This window comes from Scomber scombrus, chromosome 15 (assembly GCF_963691925.1).
Source record: "Scomber scombrus chromosome 15, fScoSco1.1, whole genome shotgun sequence".
NCBI classification, from domain to species: Eukaryota; Metazoa; Chordata; class Actinopteri; order Scombriformes; family Scombridae; genus Scomber; species Scomber scombrus.
This window is the reverse complement of record NC_084984.1, coordinates 23,098,394-23,112,401: the sequence shown is the minus strand read 5'-3', so window position 1 is coordinate 23,112,401 and position 14,008 is coordinate 23,098,394. Positions and strand designations below refer to the sequence as shown.

At 37.9% G+C, this 14,008-nt stretch overlaps 1 protein-coding gene and 1 pseudogene across 1 annotated transcript; both read left to right on the top strand.

Annotated features, from left to right (window-relative positions):
- The first annotated feature begins 377 nt into the window (after nucleotides 1-377).
- Nucleotides 378-2,738, top strand: LOC133994948 (proteinase-activated receptor 1-like; annotated as a pseudogene).
- Nucleotides 2,739-4,473: 1,735 nt separating this feature from the next.
- LOC133995451 (proteinase-activated receptor 1-like) lies at nucleotides 4,474-7,407 on the top strand. Its single transcript, XM_062434844.1, has 2 exons — nucleotides 4,474-4,651; nucleotides 5,615-7,407. Exons 1-2 carry the CDS (start codon nucleotides 4,555-4,557, stop codon nucleotides 6,874-6,876), a joined length of 1,359 nt encoding a protein of 452 aa, XP_062290828.1. The 5' UTR covers nucleotides 4,474-4,554; the 3' UTR covers nucleotides 6,877-7,407.
- The last annotated feature ends 6,601 nt before the right edge of the window (nucleotides 7,408-14,008 follow it).

The following is a 14,008-nucleotide window of genomic DNA, read 5'->3' as shown; positions in this document are numbered from 1 at the left end:
AACACACAGTAATGATCAGAAAGCGCCAAGTCCTTAACATCAACAGAAGAAATGTCAACACCTTTAGAGATAACCAGATCCAGAGTGTGGCCTCGAGTGTGTGTGTGTGGGTCCTTTCACATGTTGCAAGACGCCAAAAGTGTCAAGTAGAGCAGAGAGTTCTTTGTCATTACTGTCCATGTTATTGTCTACGTGAATGTTAAAATCCCCTGTTATGATAAAAAAAGTTGTAGTCAGTGCAGATAACTGACAGCAGTTCAGCAACTCATCAATGCATTTTCCTGAGTATCTTGGAGGTCTATAAATGATTTTAAAAAGAACTTTTGGATCACCTTTTATTAAAAAAACAGAGATATTCAGGGCAGCGAAATTTTTCAATGTTTCCAAAAACGTTGCTGTTGGTTTTGTTGTGTGTGTGTGCTTCGTCTGCAGCCAAAAACGGTAAAAAATGAATGTTACATAAGTTGAATGCTTCAAGCAGGAAACATAATAGCATTTTTCATACTCATCTCACCACAGATGTTTTATACCTTGATAGATTATGGTAGAAAATGAATGATATGATATAATTTGCACATAATAGGGCAAAAAAAGGTTAATTAATAATTAATTAATCTATATTATCATCAGAAAATTAATCAGCAATTTTGTAATAACACATTTATTCTTCCAGTTATATATCGAGCAAAAGAAAAGAAAGATAGTGTCTCTTTCCAGTTTCTCAAATGTGAGGATTTGCTGCTTTTTTTTATCATATGTTAATACATACATAATTAAACATATTTGTTTTTGTTTTTTAAATTGATGACGTCACTTTTACTACTTTTTTAAAACTATGAATATATATAATTTTATTTTTCTGTTGATCAACTTATCAATACTTGATAAGCATTAAATCATTTCTGTCTGATATTTAGATTTTAAGATAAGATATTCAATATAGCTAATAACAAACTAATATTTTTTAGATTTAAAAATATTCAAAATCTTAAACAAGTGAATTATTAGCCTTTCTGTAATAGAAAAAATTCTTTTTACAGATCATCAACACAGTTATTGTATTATTATTCTGTGGATTGACAAATTAGTAAATTGACTGACAGTTTCATGTCTAAATTGATGAATTTATTACTTGTTTCAGCTCTATTATATAAATCATTTTATGAATAAAACAGACAAATCTTTCACTTCTGTCTCTTGGATCCCGCTGACTCATATTCTTTTCTCTCTGCAGGCATTGAACCACTCCTTACCTATTTTGACAGGACTTCAAAAGATACGGTCAGAGATGAGCCATTATCGCCTGAATATACAGATGAAGATGGAGAAGACACAAATTCTACACGAGTTCGGGCTCATAATGGAACTCATAATGTATCACACATCAGGCAGGAAATCTCAGAGGAGGCGCTGCAGTTTCTCAGAGGCCGTGTGTCCACTGTCCTCATACCGTCCTTCTACACGCTGGTCTGCCTCATCAGCGTGCCATTTAACATCTGTGCAGTGATAGCCTTCGGTTGGAGGATCAAGCCCAAGAAACCAGCAGCAATCTACATGCTAAACTTGGCTTGTGCTGACCTAATCTTTGCCCTGCTGCTCCCCTTCAAGATCTCCTACCACTTTGGTGGCAACAACTGGATATTTGGCCCGATTATGTGCCGTGTGGTCACTGCAGCTTTTTACTGGAACATGTATTGCTCTGTTCTGCTCATAACGTGTATCAGTGTGGATCGGCTTCTTGCTATAGTCTACCCTATAGACTCCCTGGTTTGGAGGACGCCACAGAATTCAATCATAGCCTGTGTCACCATGTGGATATTATCCTTTGCTGGCTCAGTGCCCGTAGTGGTCTCCGAACAGTCTGTTCACCTAACACAGCTGGACATCACCACCTGCCACGACATCCAGAGATCTGATCAGCAAATCTGGCACTACAAGATCTACTTCATCATTCTATGCTGCCTCCTCTTCTTCCTGCCTCTGCTCATCACAGTAGTGTCCTACACTCGGGCGATCTGGTCGCTGAGCAGGGTCCCACGCGGGGATCCTGGACGCTCACGCAGACGCATGAGAGCAGTGGTGATGGTTTTAACGGTGCTGGTGATATTTGTGTTGTGTTTCATGCCCACAAACTGCCTGCTGCTAGCGCACTACCTACAATTCAACGAGGGAGTGAAAAACCCCCAACAGGCCCCTGATGTCTCCTACACAATCTATCTGGTTTTCCTGTGTTTGGGGAGTCTGAACTGCCTTCTGGATCCCCTGGTCTACTACTTTGGATCATCCCAATGCCGGAAACAACTTTCCAAAGCACTGAGGTGTCAGAAGATTACATAGGTCAGCAGCAGTCATTCATCTTCTGATTCATACAAATCCAGCGCCAGAACGACTCTGAAGTCCAGCAAAAAAGAAAGTTCAAAGACAAACACATCAACCACCAAAACTGACTCTTTCCAAGCAAATCTCAACAGCCAATGTAATAAACTACTGGTCTAATAGACTGTTACACTGAATCAGAGTGATGTAACTGTAACTAAAACCATAGAAATATCTTTATTATGAAGTTCAAGTAACAGCAAGTAATGAGCACAAAGCCTGTAGTGTCTAGCCTTTATGTTTCTGTCACGATTAGAATAAATGGAGGATATGTGAACTTACGATGCCAACATAAAGTATTGAAAAAAAGTTTTATACTACGAATAGACTAAATGCATTTTAATTTGAGAAGTCTTGCTTTCAAACACTGAAGTGACACACATGCCCATTTGAGTGAATAATGAAGTAAAAAACAATGCAGGAAAGGAAGTTTGAAATTAGATAAGAACTCTGCTGAAAGTTTGATACTATGAAATGCTGTTTGCACTGTATATGTAAGAGCTCAAAGGTTTATAAACAGCAAGTGAATACTGGGGCTTTCTATTTTGTTGACACTTTGTATTTTCCTGTTTTTGTGTATGTATAAATAAATACATATGTATATTTACTGAAAAGCATATTTTAATGCACTTATGTTTCACCTCTGATTTCTTACTTATTTTGTATTGTCTTTAAATAAAAAACACTTTTAAAACAAAATAAGCTTACACCTTGTCTAATTCCCATCCCATGTGGTGCTGGGCAGCAGTGGAGGAGCCCTACACCACACAGGCATGGTGGTCATGCAACCCAAGGAGAGGTTTTATTGTTTGCCATAAAGACAGGAAATCTGGCTGACACTTCAAGGACCTCCCAGAGCCAGGCAGGTTCCCAGATAGTGGTTAAGGGTTGGAACCAGCTCAGGAAGAGTAGGCTGCAGGCTTACAAACCTGAGGTGCAGGCTGGAGTATAGCAGGTCCAAAGCTAGTAGGATGAGATACAGGCTGGTGGCTAGCATGCTGCAGGTTAGCTGGCTTAGAAGCAACAGGACAGCGTGGCTGCTGGTAGCTGACAGGCTAGCTAGGAGGTTCATCTGGCAGATCTAAGTTTATAGGCTGGGATTCACCAGTGTTCAAAGAGTCCTCTACCTAACCATGTAGCAATATCTTTAGCCAAGGCCTTGCAGTCACTTCCCAGTCTGCTGGGAAGTAAAACTGCCTCTCTGTCCTCACTACTGGAGACATTCTTCCAATCACTGTGAAAGCACAAAAGATTGAAAGTCATCACATATAGTTCACCTACTGGATCCATGAATGGTTGGATCCTAAACAAAGGATACAACAACAAATGAACAGAAAACCAGGACTTAAAATATAACTGAGCTAACGAGGAGATGAGGTTCAGGTGGGGAGACGGCAGATGAGTTCAGGAGACAGGAGTGAGGTGACAAAAAAGAAAAACAGACAGTTGGCCGACAGGCTTAGGGAAACACAGGGAGCAGGCATGACGGACAAAGCTGATGCAGGGCAGATGCGTAGGGAAGTGTGGAGGGACTGACAGAAGACAGACTGGGGACACAAGGGACAAACACAAGAAAAACCGAAAACCAAAACCCCAATAACCAACCCTCTTCCCCATAAAATTACACACACAAAATCCTTGCAGAACATGAAATAAACCAAATACACAACCTCTCCCATCTGCAACAAACCAACCGAAAAAACACAAAACACAAAAAGTCCAAGAGTTCATGACAGCTTCAGATAACTTATTAAGTACATGTCTTACTGAAAGAGGCTTGTTGATTTTGAGTTTGAACTCCTTTTTCTTATTTAACCTACTTTTTTTCCATAGGCTTCCTTTGCTGTAACTTCTTCCGGAATTAAATTATTTGCATTTTTCAGGGTAGCTTCCCAAGCACTGTTGCCATGGTTCATCCAGAGCTGGTAAATTAATTGCCCCTCCAATCAGATTGGATGTGCCCGTTGTGTGACGGGAAAGGTGACATCAGACGAAAGGAATTTTGCTCTGCGGCTGGTGATTGGTGGACGGGGGCGTCTCAGACCCCTCTGGACTTTGGGTGGAACCTAAACACTTTTACATTGTCTCAGTGGTGACCAACAGCAGAAAGATCCTGAGAGAGAAGCGAGAAACACCGACAACACATACGCATCTGGATTATATCTCTCCTGTTTTTTCATGGCTTCATATTTCGGCAGCAAAATGTTTTCAGTGTTTCCAAAAACGTTGCTGTTGGTTTTGTTTTGTGCGTGTGCTGCGTCTGCAGCCAAAAACGGTAAGAAAACTTCCACTGTTTTCTGAATGTTACATAAAGTGAATGCTTTAAGCAGGAAACCGTTTCACTACAGATGTTTTCTACATTCATAAAATATGGTAGAAAATGAATGTTATAATGTAATCTGCACTTAATAGAGCTGAAAAAGATTTTTAATTCATCGATATAGTCAGAAAATTAATCAGCAACTTTATAATAATACATTTATTCTTCCAGTTATTTATCGAGCAAAAGAAGAAGAAAAAAAGATACTGTCTCTTTCCAGTTTCTCAAATGTGAGGTTTTGCTGCTTTTCTTTATAATATGTTATAGATAATAAACAATCTTTGGGTTTTTTTTTATTGATGACGTCACCGTGGGGTCTAGACAACCTCTATACCCCTAAATAAAGTCAAATAATAAAAATGCTGCAATTAACGATCATTTTCATTATCGATTAATTGGCGGATTTTGATTAATCATTTAGTCTATTTCTATGAAAAAGTCCATTACAAACTCTCGGAGCCCTGATATCTTGTTGTGTCTTGTTGTTTTGATCAAAATAATTGATTTTATTATTCTGTCAATTAACTCAATTGTCGATAATAATTTAACCGTTTGGTCTCTAATCTGTCGAAAAATAGTAAAAACTGGCCTTCATAATTTTTCAGATTGATATAATTTATTGTTTTTCGTCTGATATGATTTCATGTCTATGATTTAGATATTTAGATAAGATATTCAATAAAACATTAAAAAAATCACAATCTCAAACCAGTTAATTAATTAACCTTTCTACATTAGAAAAAATACCTTTTTAGGGATAATCAAAACAGTTATTTTATTATTTTACTGTGGATTGACAAATTAGTTAATTGAATCTTTTCATCTCTAAATTGATGTATTGATTATTTGTTTCAGCTCTACAATATAAATTATTATACGAATTAAACATACAAATCTTTCCCTTTCTGTCTTCTGCAGGAAGTATGTATGGGAGGACCTTTTCCCTTTTTCACTATACGGTCACAGATGAGCCACTACCGCCTGAATATACAGATGAAGATGGAGAACAACAAGACACAAATTCTACACGACTTTGGGCTCATAATGGAACTCATAATGTATCACACATCAGGCAGGAAATCTCAGAGGAGGCGCTGCAGTTTCTCAAAAGCCCTGTGTCCACTGTCCTCATACCATCTTTCTACACGCTGGTCTGCCTCATCAGCGTGCCAATTAACATCTGTGCGGTGATAGCTTTCGCTCGGAGGATCCGGCCAAAAAAACCAGCAGCAATCTACATGCTGAACTTGGCCTGCGCTGACCTGCTCTTTGCCCTGCTGCTCCCCTTCAAGATCTCCTACCACTTTGGCGGCAACAACTGGATATTTGGCCCGATTATGTGCCGTGCGGTCACTGCAGCTTTTTACTGGAACATGTATTGCTCTGTTCTGCTCATAACTTGCATCAGTGTGGATCGGCTTCTTGCTGTAGTCTACCCCATCAACTCCCTGGCTTGGAGGAGGCCCCGGAATTCAATCATAGCCTGTGTCACCATGTGGATATTATCCTTTGCTGGCTCAGTGCCCCTGGTGGTCTCCGAACAGTCTGTTCACCTAACACAGCTGGACATCACCACCTGCCACGACATCCAGAGATCTGATCAGCAAATCTGGCACTACAAGATCTACTTCATCATTCTATGCTGCCTCCTCTTTTTCCTGCCTCTGCTCATCACAGTAGTGTCCTACACTCGGGTGATCTGGTCGCTGAGCAGGGTCCCACGCGGGGTTCCTGGACGCTCACGGAGACGCACAAGAGCAGTGGTGATGGCCTTCACGGTGCTGGTGATCTTTGTGTTGTGTTTCATGCCCACAAACTGCCTGCTGCTAGCGCACTACCTACAATTCAACGAGGGAATGAAAAACCCCCAACAGGCCCCTGATGGCTCCTACTCGATCTATCTGGTTTTCCTGTGTTTGGGGAGTCTGAACTGCCTTCTGGATCCCCTGGTCTACTTCTTTGGATCATCTCAATGCCAGAAACAACTTTCCAAAGCACTGAGGTGTCAGAAGATTACAGAGGTCAGCAGCAGTCATTCATCTTCTGGTTCATACAGATCCAGTGCCAGAACGATTCTGAAGTCCAGCCACAAAGAAAGTTCAAAGACAAACACATCAACCACCAAAACTGACTCTTTCCAAGCAAATCTCAACAGCCAATACAAGAAACTACTGGTCTGATAGACTGGTAGACTGGATCAAAGTGATGTAACTGACTTAACCTAAACAATAGAATTATCTATATTATGAAGTTCAAGTAACAGCAAGTAATGAGCACAAAGCCTGTAGTGTCTAGCCTGACATAAGAATAAATGGAGGACAGCTGAGCCTACAATGCCAACAGAAAGTATTTTAAATGCAATTTTTTATACTTTTTAAATAAATTTCAATGTCAGAAGTCTTGCTTTCAAACACTGAAGTGACACACATGTCCATTTGAATGAATAATGAAGTTAAAAACAATACAGGGAAGGAAGTGTTAGATTAGATAAGAAGAACTCTGCTGAACGTTTGATACTATGAAATGCTATTATGTTTGCACTGTATATGTAAGAGCTTAAAAGTTTATAAACTGCAAGTGAGTACAAGGATTTTCATGATTTTGTGTATGTCTATATAAATATATATGTATATTTACTGAAAAGTATATTTTAATGCAGTTATGTTCACCTCTGAAAAGCTTTTAGTTATGTCTTATTTTTTTGTTTTTGATTTTTTAAATATAAAAACCACTTTTAAAACAAAATAAACTCTTGTCTTATGTTTAAGTATAATTGTGAAAGTGCAATGCAACCAATAAGCAACAGTTGTGTGATCAGCAAACAGCCCTGCTTGGCATAGTTGGTTTAATGCTGCCCCCTGCTGGTGAGAAATGTGCACCAACACCTGTGCAATCTAATGCAATATAACAGCTCTGCCATAAATTCTGATCTAATGAAGTTTACACATTTTCAGTTATTGTTGACACTTTGTGTGGTAATTCTACATATATTATACCAAGTTTACTATTAGTTAGTTTATTACAGGCCGTAATGAAAGGTGGTGATGTATAGGAGTGTATGATAATGAAAACTGTTTCTGTTTTACCCCACTCATGTATGTTAATGTAGCTGACCTTTCACTCACATTTATTTCACAGCCAGAGCTCCTTTCCACATGAAGACAAAAATGAAGAACCAACCCAACAGTATATTATGGTGTTAAAATTAAAATAGGTGTTTACATGTTACTTTATTCATAAGCAAGGCATACCAAAAGGTCAAAGCAGAAAATCACTGGACCCCCTGCAACCCCAAAGAACCCTGTGTTATTCAGTTCTACATAATTTGCATATGCATGTGTTTATAGACATTTGCACCACCAAATATCAGCTCTGACAGCTCGTCCATCCTGTAGTCCTACAACAAAATGTGTAATGAATATCAAATGAAGTACTCAACTGGTATCGGTATCACCTTAAGGGAACTTGCAATGGTACTGGCATCGTAAGCTTTTAAACGATACCCAGCCCTAGTTGTAATGTAGCAGATCAGGAAAACTATCTGTGGAAGAAGAATGGAAGCACCAACAGCAGCCGATCATATTTATTCTCAAAATAAAGAATTACTGAATTATGAATCAATCACAAAAAATGCTTCTGTAACTTAATTATTGTTCTTCATAAGCCAAAAAGCTTCTTTTCTTCTTTTCCATTTCAGGTATGTCTCAGCTCCTTCAGGAAAATTTGACAGATTTCCCCCTGGGGGTTATGATCGAACCTGAAGGTACGGAAGGGAAGCCGTGAGAGGTTCAAGGGTTTGTGACCCCCTTCATTGGTGGTAAAATTTCATCAACTCAAGGATGAAAAAGATGAAATCTTCAGAAGAGCAACACAAACGTGTACTGAATTCTACCGGCTTTTAATTTAGATCACTGACTCCTTTCAGGTATAAAATATATTGTTTTTCAATAACGCTCAATTTTACAGATCCCTTAATTTTTGTAGAAGTGTCCTGAAAATGTGCGCATAATTTGTGGATATGATGTGGTTACATGTTTAAGACATTTTCTAGAAAAGGTAGAAAGGGTAATGTGGAACAAGCACTTCCCTTTATTGATATTTGGTACACATTGCACCACTTGTGGGTTAGGGTTAGGGTTAGGGTTAGAAGAAGTCTTCTTCCACCTCAGCTTTGGTTAAGTACATAAAAGGAAATTTGGGAGTCATCTTCTATTCATGAGCTCAGCATTTAAAGAGTCCTTGCTATGATCCCGAGAGGACCAGAGGTAACTGTTTTGCTAAGGAAATTGTGAAACTGTTGGACATAGCAGAAGTTGCCTTTTAATGGAACAAGTCAAGGACAGCAGTGCTTTGAACTAAATACTCAAAATAATGCTAACATGCAGACATTTAGTAGGTTTCCCATTTTTTACCATCTTAGTTCACAGCTGCAGATGATAGCAGTGGTTTGGTCATGAATGAGAAATACGATTACATTTAATTTTAACAATCTGGTAAAGGTGACTTAATTTACTTAACTGAAACAATATAAATATGTGTATTATGAAGTTCAAGTAACAGCAAGTAATGAGCAAAAAACCTGTAGGGTGTAGCCTTTATGTTTTTCTGTCATGATTAGAATAAATGGAGGCAACCTACAATGCCAACAAGTGTTAAAAATGCAATTAAATGTTAGTTTGAGATGTCTTTCATTCATAGCAAAGATTGTGAAGCGATAGAGATGCCCATTTGACTGAATAATAGAAGACATTTTTTTAGATATTGTACTCAAAGGGAAAAAGGAACATATATTAGTGTTCCTTGTGCCAAATGGTTTCAGATTTGTGCTCTAATACATCATAAACATAATTTAATAATCAAGAACATTGTTTTATTCATGCCAGATTTATATCCTTAACCTTGATTTTGTGTAAATCCTATGTCACTGACCTAAAAGTGGATTTCACAAGAGGTACTTCCTATTTGACTATTTTCCTGACCCCATTTATGACATCATACCCACAAAGTCATATGATTTCTATTACATGACACCCCTGTTTGGATTCAACAGCAAGGCAATTCAAAGTGCTTTCCATAAAACATCAAATGCATCAAGACAGGATATAAAAGCAACACATGGCAAAATAAAAGAAATTTAAATACTATTAAAAGTGAAATAAAAAGTTACAGTACAGTGTAAGATATAACCCTAAAATTTGGATTTAATTTGCAAACAGAAAAGTCGTCAGCTGTGATTAGAAAGAACTGAGAGTTGGAGCGGACCAGCAATAGATATGTAGAGCTTTAACACTGAGCACTTCTTCCACATGTTTAGTTTGGACTCTGGGTGACAGAAAGCAGACCTTTTCCCAGACCACCTGAGAGGTCTGGATGGTTCGTAACGTAGCAGCACATCTGAAATGTATTTTGGCCCTAAACCATTCAGTGCTTTATTACCCAACAGTAGTATTTTAAAGTCTATCCTCTGACAGACAGGAAGGGAGTATAACATTCTGAGAACTGGAGTGACATGATCGTCTTCCTTGGTCTTAGTGACGACTTGAGCAGCAGTGTCTGAATCAGCTGCAGCTGTCTGATAGAAAGGGAGGAAATTTGAGTTAGATAAGAAAAACTCTGCTGTATGTTTGATGACTATGAAATGTTAATGTTTGCACTGTATGTAAGAGCTTAAAAGTTGATATACTGTGAGTGCATATGCAAATGAATGCAGAGACTTTGGTATTTTGCCAATATTTTATATTTTCTTTAAATGTACACCACTTTTAAAACAAAAAAAGCTTCCATCTCAAATAAAGGCAACTAAGAAGCAACTGTTATGTGATCAGCAAACATCCCTCATTGTCATACTTGGTTTAATGCTGCCCCCTGCTGGTGAAAAATGTCCAATATCTACTGTATGTACACTCACTAAACACTTTATGAGGAGCACCTTTCTAATCCAATGCAATCCAATACAACTGCTCTGGCATAAATCCTACTGTTATGAAGTTTATACATTTTCAGTTATTGATGACTTTGTCAGAGATGTGGTAATTCCACTATTATTGAGGTTGTAGTCCGGGGTGTACTAGAGTCCATTATATTGAAAATCATTCCTAATTTGGCCCCCTTATGTATGTTCATTTCCACAGATAGTTTAAAATTCTTATCATTATTCACTGAAGTCCAAGTTCACATATTATATGGTAAAGGATAGCTTCTGTTTCACAGTCAGGCGTCCATATGAACAATGGAAGAGGTTTTTTGAGTTAGTCATATCAAGTCGATATCTGCCACATTTACAGTCTTTTTAGAGTCAGATTCCTTCTGTATGTTTCCCTGTTGAGCTGTGATGGAAGGAAACGTTGAAACATATCTACTTGATTTGACTCATTTGTATGACTGAAGCTTCATATTAGCTTCAGATAAACTTTTAAATACATTTCTTGGACTCACAGAGAGTGGATTTTGGCCCCCATGGACAGTGTAAAGAGGAATGATTATGTCAAGAAAACAAACAATTTGAGTGTTAATTTGAGCCTGTCTATTGAACCTATACTTGAACAGATCGTTTGCATCTAATCAATATACAAAAAACAAAAAATATATAAGAAATATGAACAAAAGAAAACTAGCAAATATTCACATATGAGAACCTGGCCTCAGAGAATTTTTGGGGGCATTTCTGCTTAAAATTATTTAAACAAATAATCAACTGTGAAAATTTCTGGCAATTAATTGTCGACCGTATCAGCAAATCAACTAATATTTTCATCTCTAGAGTACTACTCCCATGTGTAGTTGGGGCCAAAAACTACCTTTTGCCCCAGACCCCTGTAGGAGGTAAATCCGGCCATGTCCTAAGGAGTATTTTGAACTTCATATGTACTAAATAGTTTTAATGCATGACATATTGTTACTTCTAAAACTCGATACATAATCTAAATAGAAGGACAACCATAACAAAATAATATCCTCTGAATACATATTAAGAGTTCAGAGATATCAGAATTGTACGTTTATGTTCCTGCAGTGCAGAGGAAGAGAAATGCGTCCTTTAATTATTTATAACATACGGAAGATGAAATCATGGGTGAGATTACAGAAATCAACCAAGGTGTGTCACGACTGGTTAAACGCAGTCACCTGACTGAGTGACATCACGCAGGTGTCCCAACTATCTATATGTAGAGAGAGGATGGCAGTAAAATCAGTGAAGAAGTGAACAGACGCTGCCACGCCTGCGGACATTACATTGCACATTATTATTTTATATTTTTCTACCCACTTTTGCAGCCATGACTTTGAGGATACGATGGTTTCACCTGTTTCTCCTTTTATGTTGCGTCTGGACTTGTCTTGGCCAGGGTAAGATATCGCTTTGTTGTTTTTATCAGCACTGTTTGTGTTGTGTCATGAAAACATTCAGCTCAGGTGGATTTAACACCTATAACAAGTGTTTCTACGTTAACATAGGAAGAATAAAAGCCCTGTTTGTTTGTTTTAGTTTTTAATTGCCTTTTAAAGGATAGATAGGAATTACCTTGATCACAAAATATCAGGTAAAGATTAGATCTTGTACTTTTGCTGACTCAAAACTCAGAGCACAAGTAGGAAATGGGTCAAAGTACTCACAGATGAAAGGAAGACAAGTCTGAAAGAACCTTTCAATTAGTAGCAGAGTGAAACAAAAGGATCTTAGGGCGCACTCACACTAGGGCCAGTTGTTCCGTACCGTGCTGAAGCAAGGATGTCCCCCCTCCCCTGTCCCCCCGCTGGCCCGCACTCACATTACTCAAACCCAAGTGTACTCAAGCACGGTTACCTCCGACACATTACGCAACAACATATAGATCATAAGATCATTTTGTTTCACTCTGCTACTAATTGAAAGATTCTTTTAAACTTCATTGTGTATCTTTATCTACACAAACTTTTGGTGGTATGATCTCTCTTTGGAAGCCAGAGATTGCAGCCAACTTTAATGAGCAGAGTACAAATACTGAAGAAGGCAGTTAATAGAAAAAAGGGATACCACAAAACAAAACAAAAATGTTTTCGCATGCAGCTTTACAGAATGCTGAGTAAGCCCTTTGTTTTATTTATTGTTTTTTCATACCTCTGGCAGCCTCCAGCAGGTAAACAATTAACTCAGAGTGATGAGTGAAGGCTCAGATCCTTCACAATCAGCACTTCTCATTTGCTGATGTGGGGCATTAGGCTCTTATGTACTCCAGCGGGGGGGATAACATCCCAGTTCAGCACCTGAAATAGCCTCTGAACTGCGTTCACACTTTATCTTATATAGTGAGACTTATTTGTTGCAGGCTTCAGCCCTAGAGATCTGTCCAGTTACAAACTGGCCCTTTTATGCTATTTTTATGTTAATTTATATGTTTCTTTTTTAGCTCAAGTTTTGATCCTCATAAAATGGTGTTGCCATTTGAATTTCAGTATCTGCTTTCAAAATGTGTTAACAGTGCAGTCACACAGGCATGATTTTGCCCTGTTTTTTCTGTTTTTTATCAAGATGATATTAGCATAATATTAGTCAGTGTAATTTATGAATTACAAAGGAACATGAAAGCTTTCAAATGAATTGAGAACCAGAGATTTACCAGTCATTTAAATCTGAGTATTCTCACATGGGCAGATTAACTGTAATGTCATATAATAGGCATAAGAGGTCAGTGTTTTTCTCAAGATGTGTGAAACCAACACTGAGGTTTGGAGGCTGAAGGCCAAATTCTCTTAAATTGACATATTTTAAACTATGTCAGTGTGGAACTAAGGCAACACAAAGGCCATGAGGGTCGAATTAAAATAATGTCATGTTCTTACTAAGCTTCAGTGCAACATCAGAGGTGAACTCATTTTATATTTGTATTATAATCAGGTTGTCATCGAAAAAGAGGGCTTACTCTCAATGGCATGCACTGTATAAAGGTTTCAATTAATCAACCAGCGGAAAATTAAGAAAAAGCTCATTAAATTCTACTGGAGATTTAGGCATAACCAGGCCCTATATTGATTTATTAAGCCAGACCTCTTTATTATTTTTATATGAATGACAGATTTACCAACTATTTTAACTCTCTCTTTAAGAAACACAATGTGATCACAATTTATAATATTGAATTCTTTTGTCCTTATGTCCTTTTCATACAGAAATATTTTCTACATAAAAATTAGTAACATGGACTGTTTTGTTGTTTTTTTCAAGCAGATTTTCAAACATTTCATGCCCCCACACTCCCAAAGCATGTCTGGGTAAGTGACCTTTAATCAGCATTTCAACAGAATTTCTCCTTTATTAGAAAATTAACATTGGAA

Bases quoted from the DNA above. Each gene is read 5' to 3' on its own strand.
- LOC133995451 (XM_062434844.1), top strand. From the start codon at position 4,555: ATGGCTTCATATTTCGGCAGCAAAATGTTTTCAGTGTTTCCAAAAACG. The intron at 4,652-5,614 runs GTAAGAAAACTT...TGTCTTCTGCAG, and splicing joins TGCGTCTGCAGCCAAAAACG to GAAGTATGTATGGGAGGACC.